Below are 24404 nucleotides of genomic sequence, written 5' to 3'. Positions count from 1 at the left end.
ACTCTGTGCAGAAAAGTAGGATATAATCCCCTAGAAATGGTTCCACTACTGATGTCTTCCGTGTTGCTCCAGCCACAGTAGTGGACCGTCCTAAGGACTTCCTTTGAGCAAGTTTTGTAGTCAATTGACAAAAAAAAGTTACTGGCCTATAACTCCCTTGATTTCCGATAACACTGACCCCAAACTGTACTGTACATAGCTTAACATATAATAAACCAATTCCCATTCAAATAAAGGTGAAACCTTACCATATAATTATATGATTTGATTAAACCCAACTGCTATGCGAAATTTCTGTTTAAAATGGCTGCCGAACCAGAATCACAGGGTGTCATGTCACTCGAAAAACTGTTTGGTAAGATGAAATTATGATTTCAGTGTTCCACTCTTCACTATTTGTAACATAATTACTTATTTCCATGCAAACTGTGAAGATATGTGTTGAAAATTTTGCAATTGAACCTAATTTTACTTGCTCAATGCCTTGAATAGTGTATCAATTGCAGCTAATAAACCCCCACCACACTTTTCATACCTACTTTTTCTCTGAATCATAAATCATTATGGTTGAAAAGGTAATCATTTTTGATGAGGGGAAAACTTGTCGAACCGGTAGGTGGATGAGATTTGTTTAATATGACTTCAAATAAGGAGCTGAATTCTTCCAGAGCAATTATATATTACCTTGGAACTTTTAATATGGTCCATTATATTATATAAAATATAGTAGGCCCACCACTGTTCCAGAGAAATGGGGTTTAACCTCCACCTGACACAAATTAGGTCATTTCGGGACTAACATATGGTTCAATTTTATTTCAATAATTTGCTTGCACATAGGGGTCTTTAGCAGTGGGAGGAAACTGGAGGACCCGGAGATAACAGGCGACCTTACTCCTTGTCACATACAACCAGGGATTCGAAACCACACCAGTTGACTCAGTGACAGACTTTATGATACAGCATGCACGCGCTAACCATTCGGCCATCCAACACCCCCCCCCCCTCTTGATATAGATATAGAACAGAATACAAATAATTTTATTATAAATATAAGCAGTTAATTATATTTTAACACAACTCTTGAACATAACTTAAAACATACAAATATCATGAGTAATTATATCATAGGAACAGCTTACCGTAATATAACTTAAAACATACAAATATTATAATTAATTATAACATACGAACAGCTTACCGTAATATAACTTAAAACATACAAATATTATAATTAATTATAACATACGAATAGCTTACCGTAATATAACTTAAAACATACAAATATTATAATTAATTATAAAACAGAAATAGGTTACCATAGTAAATTATAGAATAAGAAACTTAACATATCAACGAAAGTTATCAATTATTTAATGCAAGAAACTTTATTAAATTTGATTGAAACATAGTTAACTAAATGGATGAAATAGGTTACCATAATAAATTAAAGAATAAGAAACTTAAAATATCTACGAAAGATATAAATTATTTAAAGCAAGAAACTTTTCCATATCATTCTTTATGAAATTTGATTGAAGCATAGTTAACTAAATGGATGAAATAGGTTACCATAATAAATTAAAGAATAAGAAACTTAAAATATCTACGAAAGATATAAATTATTTAAAGCATGAAACTTTTCCATATCATTCTTTATGAAATTTGATTGAAGCATAGTTAAAGATATATTATGGGATATTAGATAAAGAGCTGGCAGTTCTCACTATAATAGTTAAAAACTAGATACTGTAAAGACAATTTGCTGAAAATTTCAGTCAAATTGATCCACTCTGAACCAAGACTTTAGTGATAAATTTTCGGTCTTGCCTCGATCATCATTACTAAAGTCGGTACGATAAAAAACATAGTCTTGATTATCCATTTCATGATTAAATTATGAATGGAAGTCAAACAGGAAATCGGAACCTAATCCAATAAACATCACAGGCTAGCGATGACATTGAGAGTTGATTATGGTCCGGATAGGTTAATTAATGTCTAATTAATAATTCAGATAACATTTTAGGCCTAAAGAAAGACCTGCAATGGGCAGATTTAGCTCTTGCATAATACATGTTTAACTAAATGGATGAAATTTTTTTAATGCAAATTTAACCAATTACTGTATCTAAGAAAGATTTCTTTCCTGTGTGTAGATAATAATTTTTTTACTTCTGATTTTTAAAAAGGTCAGCAATAAAATGTTAATAAAATAAAAACCGAGGTTGTCTAATTTTAATTAAGACTTGTCAGGTTGTAAAATACTTATACTCCACATGGTATTTCATTTTGAAAACAAGTTAATAGAATTTTATTACACAGATAATAGTTTTTGTAATAATAGTAGCGCTGTATCCCAGATGTCAGAAAGTTTATTGCATAAAAACAGGGCTCTCACAAGCCTAAGTGGCGCCTCAGAGCAAAAGTTCCACTGACGCCCCCCGCTCCCATTTGCATACTGTAACTGCCGTGTGCAGTGTTTCTGCGCTCAGTTGATTTTCTATGATTAAAGGAATTTTAAAATTCAATTTTCCATTAAGAATATTCTTACAAAATGAATATTTCTCGTATGCACTTAGATAATTTGCCCCCCCCCCCAAAAAAAAAGTGTTGCCTCTGGGCATATGCCCCCCCCCCCACATGTGAGTGCCCTGCATAAAAAGGAAGTTTTTCTGCAATTGAGACATTATCCTTTGTAACACCAAACTTCCCTGAGTAAATGATATATCTTTAGGAAAATGCTTGTCAATGGGATGATTTCTCAAATAATATCAAACAACATTTAAGATCGGGATGCAGATTCTTTAAACTTGACGGGTTTGGATCGGGAAAATTTGTCAGCCAACATTGTCGCTATCTTTTTGACTTTGACTCCATGGATACCAGGATTGTTTGTTTCCTCCTGCGTCCAATCATCATCATCGTCAGTTTCTCCATCATCATCTTCCTCTTCTTCATCATCTTCATCATCATCATCATCAACATCTTCAGTGAATCTCTTTCTGTGTACTTTTTTTTTCTGTATCTCATCTTCGGCATCTTCTTCCAATTCAGCAAAAGATCTCTTCATGGCCATCAATTTACCACTTGTGTTACCAACAGGTTGATTGAGAGCTCGGAAGAATCGTGATTTTCTATCAGATTTTGGCTGATTATGATCATCCTTAGCTGCAACTTCGCCTTCTTCACCACCAGATTCGGCATCGGTTCGTGGAATCTTTCTTGGAATAGATTTCCTTTGTTTTCTCTGCGCCTTGCTCTCCGGTGACAACAGACTTGACTGAGAATTATCGTAGCTGTCGGAATCCTGTGACGTATCTAAGGATAACGGTGTTGTTGTTGTGTTTTGCGTAGCTCTATTGGACATCGTACTCAAGAACCACACTGCTTCTTCTTCCATAGTTTCTGTACAATCATCAATACCATGTTTTATTTTCTTGTGTCTCTTCAGATTTCCTATAAAGATTAAAGATGCATTATGTAAGATTTAAATAAAAAGCTGACAGTTCCCGCTATAATAGTTTAAAATCTATAATGAAAACAGAATATGCTGAAATTGCTTCATTCTGAAAAGAACAATTCAATTTTAAGCTAGCCTTGATCGTCATTACTAATATTGGTTCTATAATAAACAAAGTCTTGATTATCTATTTTTATGTTATATTATCCATAAGGCTAACGATGGCATCCAATCTGATTACAATACAGATCTATATTTCGTTTCGTTTTTTTATACTTTCGATGGTCTACACTACATGAAGATCTGACAAGTTATAGTGATAGGTCACGTCAGCGGTCAAAAGACCGACTTATGACCCTATGACGTCAGACATTTGATTAACCAATCAGCATTGATGTTACTAGTGGATTACCCACAGTTCCGTGAAAAATACGCCTAAAGCTCGCCGTAACAGACCGTTTCATTGGCTTATCCCTGACACCATTCAGAACACGAGTTAAATAACAACTGTTCCAGATCCAAGTGTAGTAAAGACAAGTAAAACGAAATTTTGAACTATAAAACACGAAACGAAATAGGATCTGTGTTTTAATCAGTTGGATGGTATCAAGAGTTGATTATAGCCTGGCCCTGGATCAGTTAATTAATGTCTAATTAATAGTTTATATAACATTTCAAGCCTAAAGAAAGTCCTGCAATAGACAGATTTAGCTCTTGCATAATGTATGTTTAAATAATAAATAATGTAATATTCATATATTTTATATGCAAGGGAGATAATTTCTATTTGTCACATGACATCGATTGATTTACCACCATCAACAATAACCAAGAAATCATAGCAAAGCTGTGTTCCAAATGCCTTCACATTGTCATTGTTATACATATTGTTATCAGAGAGAGAGAGAGACAGAGAGAGAGAGTGAGAAAAGGGGTTTACTCCACTCAACACAAACTAGGTCATATTGGGACTCAATTTTGTTTCAATAATTTGCTTGTGTGCATTCGTCTTTAGACGTGGGAGGAAACCAGAGAACCTGGAGAAAACCCACATTTCCCTCATTGCACACTGTATACGCTTGTCTTCATTAGCCCAGTCGGAGCAGAACAGTAGGACCTTAAACCTCATTTCATTTCAGGAAATGTAATCTCTGTCATACTCAGTAACTCAGAGAATTATTAAACGGTATTTTATGGGGTAATCTGAATAAAACACAGATCCTATTTCGTGTTTTATAGTTCAAAAGTCTTCATTAGCCCAGTCGGAGCAGAACAGTAGGACTTTAAACCTCATTTCATTTCAGGAAATGTAATCTCTGTCATACTCAGTAACTCAGAGAATTATTAAACGGTATTTTATGGGGTAATCTGAATAAAACACAGATCCTATTTCGTGTTTTATAGTTCAAAATTTCGTTTTACTTCTCTTTACTACACTAGGATCTGGAAGAGTTGTTATCATTGACGTGTTCCGAATAGTGTGAGGTATTAGCCAATTAAACGGTCTGTTACGGCGAGCTTTAGACGTGTTTTGCATGGAACTATGGGTAATCCAGTCATAACATCAATTGGTTAATCAAATGTCTGATGTCATAGGGTCATAAGTCGGTCGTATGACCTCTGACGCGACCTATCGCAACAACTGGTCAGATCTTCATGTAGTGTAGGCCATCGAAAGTATAAAAAACGAAACGAAATATAGATCTGTATTTTAATCTGATTGTTTATGGGGAGATAGTAATTGTGGGCCGGTTGGGGAGTTTCAGGTATTTCCAGAGTCCAAAATTTCCAGAGTCCAAAATCGCAGCTTTATATAAATGAGTATTTTGGATAATACTAACCCAAACCCTAACCCTTTTAAGAGGGTAAAAAGTAAATTAGATCCAAGTTCAGTCTTCTAAAAAAGGTTAAAGTTAGAGTTAGTATTCCCCAGTATTTTCATGACAGAAGATGTTCTGAGTGATAAAAGAATATAAGAAACAGGTGATATAAGATTTGTTTGTAACGAAAGTATCCTACCTTTGAGAGTAAAGGAGCTACCACAATAACAGAGGAATGGTTTAGAATCACTATGCATGTGCATATGGGCTTGTAAATTGTGCACCCTTCCAAACTCTTTACCTATAAATAATAACGACGGTAAATATAAAATTTTATAAATTAATTTTAAAGATGGAAAAGTTTACTTATTTGCCAAGGTATACAACTGATCTTTTTTTTTTCGATAGAAGTCATAATATAACGCACCCTTCGTCAGTGCTTTTCCTGTACAAATTGGCATGTGCGTAAAAGAACCCATGTCCAGGCAAAATTTCCCTCATAGCACTAGTCTCTATCATCCAGTCTGGATGCATTGGCTAGATTATCCAGTCTTTTTCATTTTCATAAATAAAGTCTAAGGGAGGTAACTAGTCCTAAAAAAGGATATGGCTGCCCATGAAATTAATTTAAGAATGCCATTTCAGAAAATCCATTTGATTGCCTTGCCAGTTCAATATCCAATACTCTTAAATTTTTTTATTGCAAAATTTCTCTCTTCATGGACCATATCTATGTTCTTTTAATTAATCCTAATTCATCGTTACGATTGATGTTTGTTTATAGTAATGCAAGAATTATGGGATTTATTGCGGGAAGGGGTGCAACTGTTACTTGACTTGGCCTAAAATACTGGATAATCAACCACACAAAAAACCAAAATTTTCGTCAAATACTGACAACAGTTCCAGACCTTCCGTACAAAGCCCAGCTTAACTGTGACTGCAGTAAAGGCCTATGGGAAAGCTGCTAAGAAATCGCCTATGTCATGGGTTTCGGCCAATCACAGAGAAGGTTGAGCGATTGCCGACTCACCCAGTCTCCGCTACTCGTGCCGCTAGAAGCCTAGACCGATCACGGAGTGGAACTTCACAGAGAAGGTTGAGGGATAGCTCAGTCTCCGCCCTCGCTCCGCTAGTTCGATTACGGTGAAACTTTCATCTAGAATTTGAATTTTTTCTCTTTTTGCCATGAACCGCAGGGCCCCTTAAACACTGGGTCCCTGGGTCCCTCAGGCCCATGTCTAAACTGGGCTTTGTATTAATAAGACTTAAAATAATAAACATACCACAAACTTTACATTGATGGGGTTTTTTCTCGGCATGTACGACTAAATGAGCTTTTAACGTCTGTGGTTGGGTAAATGTTTTATTACACTGTTCACACTTATACGATCTGTCGTTACTGTGAATCAGTTGATGTCTCACCATGTTCGCACGCTGATTAAACGTTCTACCACATGTTGGACATTTATACGGTCGCAATCCTGTATGGGTAAACTGGTGAGCTTTTAAATGATGTTCCTGTAAAACAAAATGAAAAATAACTTTACGTTTTTAATTTTCTACATTTTCAGTACAGTTGGGTTTCATTGTAAAGCTGATATATATTGGGGACAGTATCTGTGAATCTAATTCACAGCAGAACTTCAAATCTGTCCAGTAACTACAAGATAGAGGTGTTTAGGGTTCATAAGCACCCCTTATGCCCCCCTCCAATCCTGACAATAGTGACAATAGAGTGAAAATGGGATTTCGGGCTAGATCGCATGCGCTGACTGCATGAGAAAATATCTCAACCAACCATAACAGCTGAAACATTTTCATTAGGTTTAATAACTTCACGATTCTACTCACACCACCTTCGTTGTCGAGACTGACAGAACTGTGACAGGACTGAATCCTGCGTCAATCGATTGCGATTCCGTCAATTAGGAACGTTCTGGACTGACAGTCGAGCATCCCCAATGTGTATATTATGACAGATGTGAAATGGAGTAGAACCACATTACAAAACAATATACCAATTTTTGATTATGGCAGCCATTTAGGGCAGATATTTATTCTCGAAGGATGAAGTAGACAGATCTCTGTGTGCAGAAAGAGAGAGAGAGAGAGAGAGAGAGAGAGAGAGAGATGGGGTTTAATGTCCACTCAACACAAACTAGGTCATTTTGGGACTAACACATGGTTCAATTTTATTTCAGTAATCCAATATGCGCGTAGGGGTCTTTAGCAGTGGGAGGAAAGCAGAGGACCCGGAGAAATCTACGAGATTGGACAGGCGACCCTACTCCTTGTCATGTAGAACCGGGGAATCGAAACCACGCCAGTTGACTCAATGACAGACCTTATGATACAATGCACATGCGCTAACCATTCAGCCATCCAACCTCCCCACCTCCTATGGAGAATGAAAGGGTTCAATGATCCAGTAGCCTACCTTAATAAAATCCATCCCACACTCAGCACAGATGAATGGTCGATACCCAGAATGCGATGTTAAATGATCTTTAAGTTGACTCGGATAACGGAACAAACGCTGACATTCCGGACATTCGTGATCTTCTCTGTTGTCATGGGTTACCATGTGTTCTTTAAGTAATTTAGGACTTCCAAAATCTTCATCGCAATCTATACATTTATCTTTACCTGGAATGTGCTTAGCTTTATGTAAGCGAAGTTCGCTTGGGTACGCGAAACCACGGTTACAGATATCGCATACATGGGGCTTGCTATCCAGGTGAACAGCTTGATGACGCTTTAAATGACTGACTTGCGTGAAACCTTTCCCACAAACAGGACAGATGTGAGGTTTAACGTTATCGTGCGTTAACATGTGTGTATTTAAATGACTTAATTGTTTGAAATATTTTCCACAAATCATACACAGGTGAGGTTTAATGCCATTATGATCTAAAACATGGGTTACTAAATTATGCTTGGTCGTATAAGATTTGGTACACACATTACACTGCCAGCGTTTCGGACCATCACCACCAACAGTGACATACTGAGAATCATCAATTCTAATATTTATCTCCATTCTTTCCATTTCAGCATCTTTATCTTTTCCTTTAAAGGCAGATATTGGCAAGGAGGGAAACAATCCAGGATCCAGATTTGTCGTTCCTGGTTTCCGAGTTTGTTTTGGGGATGTATCTTTAGATGTCTTGCTCAGGGAATGATCATTTTCATTACACTCTGTTTCTTCAGTTTTAATCTTGTCTGGGGTAAGATTAATTTCCGATAATTCAACATTGTTCGATCTACCAGAAATGTTCCGTCTTTTCCTGCGATTGATATCCGAGTGTGCTCTTTCACACTTGAGTAGTGTCTTTTTGTTTTTATTTGCGAAAGAATTTTGGTATTCATCCACATCAGCAGCAGTGAGGATATTAAAGGTTTCAAGATTATCTTCATCTGACTCCATCTCCATGCAACTCTGTGATGTATCTGTGATCGAAGACATCTTTGATTCATCTTGGTTCTTTGCCATTTTGGAATCCGTTTGAACAGCAGTGTTCGATGTTTCAACTTCCGACTTATTTGAGTGGTTGTCCCCAATTTCTAGTCGTCCTAGCAAAGAAAACAAAACTGTAGGTTTGATATTTTTCACTTTTGAAAATTCACCATAGTATTTTTTTGTCTTAACACATTCATTGTTTTTTCCACGTTTTGCCATATTTCCTCTGGAATGATCTTTCTGTGACAAGTCCATTGTTGAATTTATTTCCATATTTCGTTTGTTATAACTGTGTTCTTTTGGAGTTGCAACATTAGGCAGTGCAGATGGAATATTTGAATTTGAATAAATATTTTGGGTATTGTTAGATTCTCGACGATGGGTTTGCTGATTGCTGCTGTTGGGTGTAATTCTCTGTAGATGAGTCTGGTGATAGTCCTGGGAATGTTGCGATGTAGCAAAAGATTGTTGAGCTGTTGTTGGACTTTGATTTTGAGGTATGGCAGATCGAGGTACATTTGGAGATGAAATTGGAGGAGTTCTCTCATGCTGCAACAGTTTACCACCTTGAGACATTCCATTATTAGACCTCGTGCCAATATAAAAATTTGAAACATTGTCTCCATTAGAAAGGACATCTTTATCATCGTCTGGATGTGAATAATTTCTTGATGTATTAGTATTATCAACTGATGATGTAACAATAGAATTAAATTCTGGTAGTCTTTCCCTCCTGTCTATGGAATGCGCCGATCCAGAATGTCCGGAATACGGCATAAAAACTAGGGGATCTGTAAAGTTACCAATACCTGGTAATGTGTTGGAAGATATAGGCTGTCTCTGGGGAACTAGTGTCCCATACGAAGTATTGGGAAAGTTTGTAAATGGGGATGTTAAACCCTGATTATATGGTATTGGAAACCTCTCAAAGGGGTTCCCAGGATGTAGTTGCTGCTGGAAGAATGGATCCATGTGTGCTGAAGGTAGTCCATGGACTCTTGGTGATGATTGATTATTAGACATCTTTCTATTTATTAATTCTCTAAATTCAATTGGTCTCTTAATGGGCACTGAAATAAAGATATCGAAAAATTAAACATACAATATGCAAGAGCTAAATCTGCCTATTGCCGGTCTTTCTTTAGGCCTGAAATGTTATATAAATTATTAATTAGACATTAATTAACTTATCCAGACCATAATCAACACTCGATGTCATCGCTAGCCTGCGATATTAACTGATTAGGAACCAATTTGCTGCTCAACTTTCATTCATGATTAAATCATGAAATGGATAATCAAGACTATGTTTTTTTTATCGTACCGACTTTAGTAATGATGATTGAGGCTAGGCTGTAAATTCAATCGCCAAATTCTCGGTTCAGAGTGGATCAATTTGACTGAAATTTTCAGCAAATACCCTTTACATTATCTAGTTATCTATTATAGTGAGAACTGCCAGCTCTTTATCTAATCTCCGATAATGTATCTTTAAATAATGTGCTTTATGAAAAACATTATTTTATAACAATTCTATGCAACCCGAATGCATAAATTTTGAAAATTGGTGACAAGTAGAGTTGTAGCTTGGTACAAGAGATGGGGAGCTAGATTAGGCATGGTATCAGATTCAACAAGAGAAAGAGAGAGAGAGAGAGAGAGAGAGAGAGAGAGAGAGAAATAGGGTTTAACATCCACTTCACACAAACTAGGTCAAATCGGGACTAACATACATGTATGGTTCAATTTTTGTTCAATAATTCGGTTATGCGTAGGGGTCTTTAGCAGTAGGAGGAAACCGGAGTATCGGGAGAAAACCCACGAGGATGGACAGGCGATCCTACTCCTTGTCATGTACAACCAGGGTATCGAAAACCATGCCAGTTGATTCAATGATAGACCTTATGATACAACATGCATACGCTAACCATTTGGACATCCAACCCCCCAACCATTAACAGGGCTTTTATGTTTTAGTGTCACCACAGACTCTATTTATGTGAATGGTGGCTCTTCTGCATGTCTGAAAATCGGCACCAATTTTAACTCCTTTCACTAAGCTTTAAAGGAGCTAGCTCAGTTTTTAAATTAATATTTTCCATAATCTTCGAAATTAAAAACACAAATTAGTATTCAATATTGATCAATTTCAATAAATATTGATTTTGTTATCTTGCCATGAAACTATAAGATCCTAATATCCAATATTTAAGACACAATTAACATATTATAATCAGTACGCGAGTTGTGTACCCTATGGTTTCCGGTGACATTCTGTAATGGACAAATAAAAACATATCCTACAACACAATGTGGAAGTAATTAGTAAAGCTGATTCACAAACAACAAAATAATAATTTGAAAAATGTGTAGAATGCACTAATCAGATGTAAACGACTGCCATTCAATTTGAACTGTTCATGTATTTCACCAAAAAAGAAAAAAATTTTAGATATTTTAAGAATATTCCAAGTTGCAGATATTGAGAAATTTAAGTTAACTTTTGGAGACTTAAAACCAAAAATTTCTATTTAATAGTTTGATTGAAAAAACACAGACTAACTACCCAAGTCTGTAAAAATCCTCAGTTTGAAAATAGAAAAAATATCTTATCAGTGCCCTTAAAATAAAAGTTGAATAAAAATTGGGGAATATTAAGTGATCCATATTTTAAAGTAAGAATACAGGATTTGGTGTTTTTCATGCATTTATCTCCTTATCCTTACATTAGCCTACAGCCTATGTTAATGTAGGCCATAGAAGCCTTTTGCTGACCGTAAGTCGATTAAAAACACTGATCACCTTAAAAATAAAAAAATAAATAAATAAATTAAAAGATAAATTAATTATCTGTGAGAGCCCAGAAATTAGAAGGCTCATGTTTATGCATACTATAGCCATAGGCTAATGAATGTGACAAGTCAATATTCTTTTCTTTCGTTTTTACCATTTGCCTTTTATCCCTTTCTATAAAGAGTTTTTATGATTAAAAACCACACATAGAAGTTGGTAACGTAAATTCTGATGCAAACTGTATTCTAGCAACGTTTGGCAGAGAACATGTTATATCGTTTGAAGGCCGTTTCTTCTCCTACACAGAGAGACGAACCGCCATAGTCAAAATGGAGGAACAAAATATTGAGCTCAAAAATCAACTGCACAAATATTGAAATTATTCAGCTTTAACTGGCTTGAAATTCATCCTCATTTATTTGATGATAATGTGTCAGAAATAATACATCGTTATATCACAAAAGAAATCATTTCCCAGCAAAAAAACATACCATTTTCATATGGAGAGAGTGATGGAAACAGTTCATCTTGCGATCCAAGCGGAAGAGTTCGCGTAGGAATAGGTGCGTGGAAGAATGAATAATCAAATTCATTTTTCTGTATCTAACTCGAACTTTTTCGACATGGTGAAATAGAAAATTACAATTGAAGATATTTATTACTTCTTAGAATAAGTTTAGTGAGCAATATAGTTTTTGATAATCCGTTCTTGGTTAAACTATATTTTCAACCGTATGTGCAAATCACACGTAAACAGTCTCATCGTGACAGTGGTCGGAGGTAAAATAGGTCAGTATTTATTATACACTTGTAAAGCCCAATGAGACGTAACTTGTCATATTGTTATGAAGCTGTGTAAGAATTTTCAAACAAAATATTGGTAATACAATAATTACTGTGTTCCCAGATAGGTTATGACTGGTAATACTTCCTCCTGTGGAAAGATTTCATCTTTGCTCGACCAGCACTGTGGTACTGGTAGTGGTAATGCCATACCGACTGAGGTGTGAAGGAAATGGTTCCTGTAACTGTAAGACTAGTATTATAAGAAAGAGAATATCCAAACTATAAAATAAAACTAATAGAATATAGATCTATTCAGAATTATGTGTAAAATGTCGGAGTGTTTTCAAAAAAATGTGTTGACGTGTTGATTAAATATAGTAACAAAGTCTTCCATTCCATTCATGCATTGTGATTGTATTGTGTTTGTTTATATTCATTGCAGTTGACATTTTGTTGAGGTAGGGTAGGCCAACCTGATCTTGTGTTGCCCCATTATGTGTATCCTACTTCCTTAAAATAGAGTATATCCTTTCACTAATCAGTCAGATTCTTAATACACACCAGAAATTGCTTTTATCCCCCAATATGAAATGTAAACAAACACAGAAAAATGTAGAAATAAACCCCCCACCAAACTCGACTACTGGTAACCTCTTAGTCTTAGGCTCTTGAAATTTTGTTGCTATGGTCCTAAATAGAATATTATTAACCACAGATTGCATGCACTTCATAACAACAACTGCAATTGCGTCAAAAATGATTTAACATTTTTCAAAACAATGACCAATGCTATTATTCCATAGCACTATCAGGCTATGCAAAACTTAAAGTAAACCAGACTGGATTAAGGCTCTGCTGGCACTAAGGCACATTTTGATAGGTGGCCCGAAAATACAGATATTTTGGGTTCACTTCTAAAAGGAAGAAAATTAAATTTAACAACTGATAATGTATTACGAAAGAATTAACCAATTTTGTTTTAATTTTTTTTTTTTTACAGTACCATTACTGTCATTACTAATACTATACAGTAGGTAGATTACAATATTTTTTTTACTTTATATTTTTGTGGCCTGGATATTTACAATCTATATATACATAAGTCACCATTAGATAATATATACAATAGGTAATATACTACAATATAATATTTACATTCATATAAGTATGAAACAATATTATGGGGTATAGACAGTTCAATATACATTTTATGCTAGATTTATTAATTTATATTTACAATTAGCAAGAAACCCAGAAGACATGAGACATAATATAATTTACAAATATACACATCTGTGAACCTATAACTCACTGTAAATATAGGTACATACATGTAAACCATGCCTTGTAGTGTGAATTATGAAGGATCAATGTTTGTGGGTTTATGTGCCATAGTGTATTCCATAATAACTTACCATGAACATACATACAATAGAATATACTTAATACACAATGTTTTAAAGTGTTTATTATAATAATTTAATTTTGGCTGAATAGTAGGTCTAGTACTGGGTGTGTATTTTCTCTGTTAAAATGGAGTTATCTCCCTTGATATACACAAAGCCATTTATTGGTCCATGAACATTTGGATATACTTTATATAGGGAGAGAGATGTGGTTTAACGCCCACAAGACACAAACTAGGTCATTTCGGGACTAACACATGGTTCAATTTTTATTTCAATGATTCGCTTGCACGTAGGGGTCTTTAGCAGTGGGAGGAAACCGGAGGACCCAGAGAAAACCCACAAGGTTGGACAGGTGACCTTACTCCTTGTCACATACAACCGGGGAATCGAAACCACGCCAGTAGACTTAATGACAGACTTTATGATACCGCGCGCACATGCTAACCATTCGGCCATCCAACCCCCTTCTTTATATAGTATTATTGTATGTAAATGTAGGTGCTTGATTTATACTATTTAAAAATTGATCTGTGCTACATTCTATTGGCAGACTGGCTAGCTCTGGACCCTTGGAATAAGTGATTACTGATTACTTTGGCCCCACCATTGCAGTGAAGAATACGTGACATGAGGAGGAAACGAAACTAGCTTGATTCACCTTTCCCCACAACTCACCTTCATTGTCCCAGTTGTCACATCGCAAGAATAAGTGTAGTTTGTGCACCCCTACTATGGATCCCTTTGTAGTTTCTTGTCTCTGAACAATACATAGGGACAGCATACTCAGACCATTTTAATTTGTCAATAGTTATGACTGTGAAGCAGTTGAATTATGAAAGACCTTTGCATCAAACTGGTTTGCCCTTGGGCCTTAATACTGCCATCTGGGCAAAATTTGCCTCAGAGCGTATGCCCATCTTCATTAGCCCAGTTTGTGCAAACACTTAAGAAGTTAAGTTAAGGCCCATTTTACTTCACGATTGCAATGATAAGTTTGCGTTGTGTTGCTATCCCTGTAAGCTTACTGGAAGAGCAGGGTGGATGGCCGAATCTTTAGAGCGTGCACATTGTATCATTCATTAGGCCTGTCATTGAGTCATCTGGCGTGGTTTCAATTCCTTTGTTGTACATGACAAGGAGTAGGGTCTCTTGTCCAACCTCGTGGGTTTTCTCCAGATCCTCTGGTTTCCTTTCACTGCTAAAAGACCCCAACGCGCAAGCAAATTATTGAAATAAAATTAAACCATATGTTAGTCCCGAAATGACCTAGTTTGTGTCGAGTGGACATTAAACCCCATTTCTCTCTCCTCTCTCTCTCTCTTCCTGTGACAATCCTGAAAGTCTCCATTTTATTTTATGATTGTGATGGTCAGGTAGCGTGGTGTTGCTATCCCTGACACACTCCCTTTTGTTCCTCGTGTGACAATGTACAGCACTGTGAAGGAGATAACACGTAACAATGATATTATATAACTAATGTATTTCTTTATTTTACACGTCACTTCAATACAAACACATTTTGTTCGTGTGTTAAATCAAGCTTTTTGTGTGTAGGATTAATTCTCTACCTGTGTAAATTTACATTGTTCATGTCAACAAGTTTATCCTTGGTTCATCTTCCGTAAACAACTAACTTATCCTGTAAACAACGACAGATTATGGCTTTGTGAAAATTGAAGAGAGTCCATCCTGGAATTTTGGATAAAGCCCAATTAATATTAACATGATTTTACCCTTTGTTTCGTGGACTCTTTCTTTAGATTGATTACCTCTTGTATTTTTATTAGTACCCAGATTCTTTATGGTCACAGGGTTGGATGGCCGAATGGTTAGCACGTGGACGTTGTATCATAAAGTCTGTCATTGAGTCAACTGGTGTGGTTTTGTATTACTCCCCAGATTCTTTATCGTCACAGGGTTGGATGGCCGAATGGTTAGTGTGTGCACATTGTATCATAAAGTCTGTCATTGAGTCAACTGGCGTGGTTTCGATTCTCAGGTGATACGTGACAAGGAGTAGGGTCGCCTGTTCAACCTCGTGTGTTTTCTCCGGGTCCTCCAGTCCCGAAATGACCTAGTGGACGTTAAACCCCATTTCTCTCTATATGGTCAATAATAACAAAGGTGTGCAAATTAGAGCCACGGTAGAAACATTCTGAAATTTACTGGAAATAAGTTATGTTTGATTAAAAAACAGATTGACAGTAGAATTGTGAAGTATTTTCTGGAAACAAATAGTGTAAGATCAAAGTTAACGTACTGAAAGTCAAATTACAAAATTTTGAAATCTGTTTTGCCTGGTCTTCAATGTGAATCCATTTTGATTGTATCAGAGCTGCCTTTGAGATGCACTGTCTGTCTATCGGTTTGAATCCATTAACTAGCACAGAGCTCTAATAACTGCACACATTCCAAGTGCAAAAAGGTTAATACCAAAAATATTTATAAGTTGTACTCTAATAATTGTTGTTTTTCCTTTATTTGAATTAACAAAAAATGAAACCTCCAAATATTTTGTCAAAAAAAAATCATCCCCTAGTTGGTAAATGAATGCGAAGAAATAATTTACTACATTGAGAATTCCGATGTTGACTTGTCTCCATTTGCACTGCCATGATACATATTCCAAAAACTATTTTCAAGATTTCAGATGATCATCCATTGAAAATAAAAAATAAAATCAGATTTTAATAGTACATGAAAAACATTTGACATCATCTTTTGTAGGATTTCCTCACACTACAAAATTGCATTCTACACACAGAGCACCATCTACTTCATACTTCGAGAATAGATCTCTGTCCTAAATGGCCACCATATCTAAAAATTAATGTAATGTTTTGTAATGCGGTTCTAATCCGTTTCTGGTTTCGAATCTCCGGTTGTACGTGACAAGGAGTAGGGTCGCCTGTCCAACCTCGTGGGTTTTCTTCGGGTCCTCCGGTTTCCCCCCACTGCTAAAGACCCCTACGTGCAAGTGAATTATTGAAATAAAATTAAACCATATGTAAGTCCCGAAATGACCTAGTTTGTGTCGAGTGGACGTTAAACCCCATTTCTCTCTCTCTCTCTAATCCGTTTAAATTTTATTAAACGAAAGCAGAATAAATACTTAACAAAATTCTCGAAGTAAACTTTGTATTTTCGACTATAAAATCCTTGATTTAGGACTTAAAATGTCGGTCTACTAACTAAGTGTCTGTTCTCAAGCGAAGCTGACTGTAGACAGTCAGCCTAAGTTTGGTATGACAAAATTGCTCACATTTTTTTTTCTGATATTCATGGTCGAGTAAAATTTCAAAGGGTACAGAAAAGGGTTTTTGTGACTACGAACTGTTTTTCTCAGTGTGATGTCAAAAGTTATAGTTTCTTTTGTTTAACTGTGTTATTGCTATTATTATGGCGATCCCAGCAGGTTGTCAGAAATGTGGCGAGGGGGATACTTTCATTGAAATAAACTACATGTATATAGAATTGCTGTGTTGATGTAAATGTTTTTAATAAAAGATAAAATTCAAACACAATGTTGGATCAGATGCACTTTAGGTGTATTAGATATTGACTATGAACTGACTAGGGTGTCGACTCTTTGTTGAGAAAATAAAAATACATGTATAATCTTTTGACATTCAAAATGCAATAATACACCAAACACAGAGTCAGTGTATAGTTCAGTACACCTTGCTTTAAGAGACCCGCAGTGATTTGGGCACTTGACTCAAAATGTGGGCCTTGTTTCTCGAAATCTTAACTAAAGATAAAATCCAAATTTTAGTACATACTTCAATTTTGATTAGCTAAGCACTAAAATCAATCTAATATTATCCAATCAAATTACTAAAATTTGGATTTTATCTTAGTTAAAATTTCGTGAAACAGGCCCCAGAATGTCTTAGTTTGAATCCCAAGATAAAGGATTGTTTCAAGCCGAGTTCTCAAGTGGTGAGATTCGCAGGACTGATAAAGAATGTGTTTGTCTAGTCATTCGGATGGTACGAAAAACGAGGTTCTGTTACAGATTGGTTGTTCGTAAAAGCTGGGTTTTGAAAGCTTTTTTATTTGTCTACATGTACCTTTTAGATTCCTGTCTTTATTAGCCCCGTCAGGGCAGAAAAGTAGGACGTTAAACTCTGTTTTCTTTCAGTTGACCTTCTACATGTACATCCACTTTAAAGGAGATTAGATAAAGAGTTGAAAGTTGTCGCTATAATAGTTGAAAAATAGATGACGTAAAAAGAATATGCTAAATAAAAAATTTCATTCAAATTGCTCCACTCTGACCGAGATATTAGCTTTTGAATTTTGGCTAGCCTCGATCATCATTACTAAAGTCGGTACGATAAAAAAACAAAGTCTCGATTATCCATTTTTACGTTTAATTATTTTTCAAAAAATGTATTCCAATCCACTAAATACCGCAGGCTAGCGATGGCTTCAAGAGTTGATTATGGTCTGGATAAGTTGATTAATGTCTAATTAACATTTCAGGCCTAAAGAAAGACCTGCAAGAGACAGATTTAGCTCTTGCATAATGTATGTTTAACTGTCATCTTCATTTTAAACCAACTTACCAGTAAACTTCCAAACAGCATATTATTTACTAAAACTCGTATAGACTTCTTAAAAATATGATAATTATACAATCTCATTGTAAAAAATACCTTTAAAACTTTTGTTACACAAGTTTTTTAAAATTCAGATCCATAATTTGTACCTTGTTCAGTTTAAAATTATACAGTTTCTTGAAATTATTACTATTAGCTAGCTTTTTGTATAGAATTTAAGACTCTCTGTGTGCTGAAAGAGGTATGCTTAACTTAATGATACATGAAGAGCTATAATTTTCCCTTCAAATGGATCATTCTACCTTTTTTTCCTCCGACATTATTGTATAGAAATAAGAAATAATACTCATCATAATCAGACAAGTATCAGTTCTAAGGATGTAAAATAAAAGTAGACTAAAGCATAAATTGTCTATTGAAATATGTTTCTATCGAGTGATGCTTCATGTTGAGAATATTGTCCTAACTGACAGAATAAGTTTTTGTGTGAGACTCGTTATTGTGTGGTTTTGAGTAGGGGTATGTCATTTCTTTCGTTGGTCGTCTATTCTGACGGTATAAGTTTTTGGGAGAAAGACTTGTTATTGTGTGGTTTATGAGTGGAGGTATGTAATTTTTCACAAGTTCGGTACATATTTGTCTCATCTTACCTTTTGAGATCTTCGTATCTGTAAATCTAGACGTATACATGTTATATCTAATCTTTTTATTTCTTTACCAGCTGTACAATTTAATCTGTCATATAATCCAGGATATTTTAAAGTAATCCCTTCAAATCTTACAAATTATTAATATGTGACTAATGGCGTTAATTCTTTCTCATAGGCCAGCAACCATCTGAAAACATTGAAACCGATACTGTTGACTATTTGCTAAGTTTGCAATCTGATTAAAACACAGATCCTATTTCGTTTCTTTTTTTATAGTTCAAAATTTCGTTTTACTTGTCTTTACTTAACTAGGATCTGGAAGAGTTGTTATATAACAGACGTTCTGGTTGATGTGAGGGATTCGGCAATGAAACGGCCTGTTTCGGCTAATTCTTGATATGCGGTACTCGGAACTGTGGGTATCCCACTTTAAACATCAACACTGATTGGTTAATCAAATGTCTGATGTCATAGGGCAAAAGCCACTCATATGAAATATAGATCTTATTTTAATCAGATAGTGGCACTAACCTTAATGAATCTAACAAAATGATACCGTTTAAGAGTTTTTAAATTTTATTTCAGTGAAGTTTCGACGAGGCTTAATCTGCATGTATATTTCATTTCGTTTTTTTTATACTTCGATGGCCTACACTACATGAAGATCTGACAAGTTGTAGCGATAGGTCCCGTCAGACGTCATATGAGCAGCTTTTGACCCTATGACGTCAGAAATTTGATTAACCAATCAGCATAGATGTTTCTAATGGATTACCCACAGTTCCATGCAGAGTACGCCAAGAAGTCGCCGTAACAGACCGTTTCATTGGCTAATCCCTAACGCCATCTAGAACACAGGTTATATAACAACTCTTCCAGATCCTAGTGTAGTAAGACAAGTAAAACGAAATTTTGAACTATAAAAAACGAAACGAAATAGGATCTGTGTTTTAAACAGATTGGACTAGGGTTCTCCTGTCTTTACATGTATCAAGCTTGATGAAGATGGGACAACCCTGGTTGAAACATGGCTGAAATAATTCCTTTAAGTAACTTGTAATCTCTCTCTCTCTCTCTCTCTCTCCCCCTCTCTCTCTCTCTCCCCCCTCTCTCTCTCTCTCTCTCTCCCCCCCTCTCTCTCTCTCTCTCTCTCTCTCTCTCTCTCGGTGGCTGCACCTCACATGTTCTTTTTAATATTTATCTAAGTACTTTAAAAAAAATTGTTACTTCATATGGTTTGTTACTCTTCATCAGTTTTTAGCGTCTAGTAAATACTTCCATAAATTTGTGATAAAACTTTCTTTTTTTATCCATTTCAGTTATGAATCAATAAAATGTAGAGGTTACAGAAGATCTGTTAATAATGCATCAATTAATACAGTTGTAATCAAGTCTTCATTCACTGTAAGTAAATTATTAGTTTAATTTTGATCATTATAAAAAATTATGGGATGGGATGAAAAACCGAGGTCCCGTGCATACCTTGGCGTGCACGAAATAGATCCATTGGCAGTTGTAATTAGATATGAGTAGGCCGTAGTGCAGCTGTCTGGGCAGAATTTCCCTCATAGCATACTGCATGGTGTATGCCCATCATCATTAGCCCAGCCGGAGCAGAACAATAGGACATTAAACCCCCATTTCATTTCATCATTATAGAAAATTAAAATTTTTTTTAAAGTTCTGATTGTTTTCTATCTATTTCATGCCCCCATCATATTTGTTTCCTCATCTTGGTATTGCAGCCAAACTTGTTATATGATTTATAATTTATGTATTTTTTCACCTGTGGCCATAGATTGGTTTAGTTGGGTTGGATTGCTAGCCAGCCCCTTAACTTTAATTCATTGCTATTCTTGGATTAAAACAAAACACACAGATTAGATTGTTTGTGGTTGAATATGACATATAGTTCTTATGTCGCTAGTCGGCACCTCAACTAAATTCATAATTTTCCACATACATTGCAGCCAAAATCAGATCTAACCGATTGTCTTGGTACAAAGAACACTCTTTGAGTGCAGTGGTCGTGGATATTTATGAGTTTAAGTTATTGTATTGCTTGCTGGCAATTCAACTCATCACATTGTGGCCAAATGACATTTAAAAAGATACATTGTCCCGAAAGTATTTATCAGGTGGTTATTTCCTATAAATGTATGGCAAATTTGATATATTTGGAAAGTGTAGACACCCAATCTTACTAGAAAATTGCTGTATTACCCATAAAAAAAACCATGGGGCAAGCACTGGGCAAAAAATGTCAGGGTAGCACTAACTGGCAACCCGACTGTTATTGCCAGGTTATTGCGTGCTACCTTGACTGAGGGAACGATTGTTTTTTCTTGATCAAATGGTTAGGAGGTTTTGGCAACATTGAGGGGTGTCAACAAATATGTATGATTTATATGTATAAGTATAAGTATTGTTAATTTGGTTTAAATGTTTTTGAAAGGCTACTCCTTCTCTCTAGTCTTGAGTCTCCCCCCCTCCCCCTTTTCAGATTTAAATATTGTGTCAAAATCAAGAGGGCAATATTATTAAGTATAATCCCAGTTTTGATACAAATTAGCCCAGTTGATGCAGAAAAGTAAGTCGTTAACAATTTCATTTCAGTTTGATAAAAATCAATTTAATCACCACGGTGATATAATTTTAATAAATACCAGCAAAGTTCACCTGGTCTGATCTCACCTGTTGTTAAAATTGCTACCAGAAATCTGAATTTCAGTGCGGAATTAAAAAGTGAAATGCACCGAACAACCTTATGTAATATTTTCAATATAAATACTCTCGTAACTTGTGTTCAATAAAATCAACACTTATTGCTCTAGCCATTGTTGGTTTCATACGTCCTAGCGTCATTTATATAAACCAGAAAATTTCATGTTAGAGGTGATGTTTAATAAAAAAAAATACTAGTTCTTAGACCCAACTGATAATGTCAATAATATGTCAACCCTCTGAAAAAATACAACAAAATTAATGATTAAAATGGATGATATTGACTCGAATGATGTCATCTACTCATGACATGGATGATTATCCATGCATGTTATTACAAGGTAAAACTGACAAATTTAGACAGACAATTTGATTAAAAGCGAGAAAAAATGATGAAACTATCTGAATGTTATTTTAAAGGGACCACCCATAAGTTTGTGTACGTATGGAATTTAAACACCAAAATATAGAGGAATGGTGTATTTACCTTGTCTGAAAATTTCAGCTCAATATATCGAGTCATTTGGACGTGAACTTCAAAACCGCTTATCCGGACACATAACCCTTTGAAGATTTTGCGTCAATTTTTTCGTTGGATGACTTGATAATCTATTACAGTTCCAATATATAGAGGTGAAAACACGCTACACGTTTTTTTTTATAAAATAAAAGTCTGGTTTTATCCAGACACCATATAATACCACTTGAGACATCAGTCTCCATTTTCAGATGAAGACTGACGGGTTTAAGTTGTTTGAAAACTTATCACGTATATTGAGTTAGTTGCTCGACCCTAACGTAGAGGATTTTAAGGGTTTTAACACAAAATTAAGCAGTTTTAGTCCCCAAAATGTCATCGAGATTGGCCCTTTAAGAATTCATGTTAATTTATGGAAAACATATAATTCTGTTTTATTGAGAGGATTTCTTTTTTAGAAAGGAATTCTACTGTATCCGCATGACTATGAATCTCTGAGTAATAACTACAAGAAATATCTTCAAATATTTTTGGGGGTATTTTAAAAATCAAGTACTAAAATTGAATAATGATATGCATCTTGATATCTCTATATTAAGTCATGTTCCTGAAGCAATGGCCATGAGTTTTATGATATGTAGACGTTGCTAGATTAGTCAGAAATTTCCAAACTTATAGGTATGCAGACACGTGAACAATAACGTTGTCCAATCAGATGTTGTGACACAAACACATTCAAATCAAATATGGCGACCTCCACAGGTAGACATTTTAGCTGGAAAGCACGAGACTTGGTATTTACGATGATATTTTCTATCCAGGACTGGGGGTTCGATGGCCGAATGGTTAGCATGTGCACTCTGTATCATAAGACCTGTCATTGAGTCAACTGGCATGGGTTCTCTCCGGGTCCTTCGGTGTCCTCCCACTGCAAAAGACCCCTACGCACCAGTGAGTTATTGAAATAAAAATTTAAAACCATATGTTAGTCCCGAAATGGCCTAGTTTGTGTCGAGTGGAGTTAAACGATGGCTCGGTGATGGCTCAGAGTTCATCCCAGTTTTGACCTAGGAGCTGGTTTCCACTTGTCATTGGTAGAGGGTGGAGGATCAGGCAAGCAAGGAAAAAGCATCTACTGGTATTGGTTTGGATGATACTAATGAAATGAAATGCAGGTTTAATGTCCTACTGTTCTGCTCCTACTGGGCTAATGAAGACAGCCATACGGTGTGCTATGAGGGAAATCTTGCTCAAACAGCGGCACTATGGATGGTACAAAATACCAAGGTCTACCTATTGGTGTGTTCGTAAAAGAACCCTTAACAGTAATTCGGGCCAAAATTTATCTCAGAACAAATGACATGGTGTATTGCTCATATTTGTAAGCAAGGTTTGTGCAGGAAAATAGGATGTCAAATCCCATTTCATTTCATAGTCACATTCAGAATAAAGATTTTATGTTTTAAAAGAACTGTCTTATTTTCAATGTCCTGTAATATGACGAGCAAGCGAATTATTGAAATAAAATTAAAACCATATGTTAGTCCCGAAATTACCTAGTTTGTGTCGATTGGATGTTAAACCCCATTTCTCTCTCTCTCTCTCTCTGTCTCTCTCTGTGTGTAATATGACACAAAAGTTATTACTTATAAACATAGTTCATATATACTAGTTTATATCTTTGTCAACATTCTTGATGAATAGAACCCAAGTTTTTTTATAATAGGAGGGGTGGATTTATAAATTCACTTTCTACACAATAACAACTGTTTTTTACCCAATCTTTCTTTTATCTATGTGATATAACATCTCATTCACGGCTTTCTTCAACAGCGTCCCAAAACATTAACAAAATATTTTCCTTTGGAATTTTCAAATACCTTTTAAAATATTTCTCTGTTATAATCTATGATGCCATATTTGAAGAGTGTCATGTGTCGAGAGAAGAAAACATATTAGAAATGTTAAAAAAAGAAAGTTGTTGTCAATATTTACTTGCGATGAAGATGATGTGTGAATTGGAGTCCCAACTTGTTGTATAACTGTATATGATGTGCTGTATTTCAATTGCTTGTACATAGAGATGTTAAAGAGACCTCATTCACAAAAAAAACTAGGTTTTAACTGTAGGTGTTTTAAAGGAGCTAAATCGCTAATATTTGGGACCTAGAAATTGACACAAATGGGTCACAACGCATATAATAATGATTTACATTCAATCATTTCTGTTTATACTCTGATTTCAAATATGCC

The 24404-nt window shown here is 35.4% G+C and overlaps 1 protein-coding gene and 1 long non-coding RNA gene across 2 annotated transcripts in view; one reads left to right on the top strand and one right to left on the bottom strand.

Annotated features, from left to right (window-relative positions):
- Positions 1-2604: 2604 nt before the first annotated feature.
- Positions 2605-12137, bottom strand: LOC126819684 (uncharacterized). The gene is made up of 5 exons (XM_050547862.2): positions 12031-12137; positions 7724-9816; positions 6570-6804; positions 5483-5584; positions 2605-3459 (listed from the first exon to the last, which is right to left on the bottom strand). The coding sequence occupies exons 2-5, from the start codon at positions 9767-9769 to the stop codon at positions 2786-2788; spliced, it is 3057 nt and encodes a 1018-aa protein (XP_050403819.1). The 5' UTR covers positions 9770-9816; positions 12031-12137; the 3' UTR covers positions 2605-2785.
- A 153-nt stretch (positions 12138-12290) lies between these two features.
- Positions 12291-24404, top strand: part of LOC130012412 (uncharacterized) — a 68594-nt gene continuing 56480 nt past the window's right edge. The window contains exons 1-2 of the long non-coding RNA XR_008787823.1: positions 12291-12328; positions 20269-20353. This is a non-coding gene — a long non-coding RNA (uncharacterized LOC130012412). The remainder of the gene's footprint in view (positions 12329-20268; positions 20354-24404) is intronic.

This window comes from Patella vulgata, chromosome 4, assembly GCF_932274485.2.
Source record: "Patella vulgata chromosome 4, xgPatVulg1.2, whole genome shotgun sequence".
NCBI lineage: Eukaryota > Metazoa > Mollusca > Gastropoda > Patellidae > Patella > Patella vulgata.
This window is presented reverse-complemented; position numbering and strand designations above follow the sequence as displayed.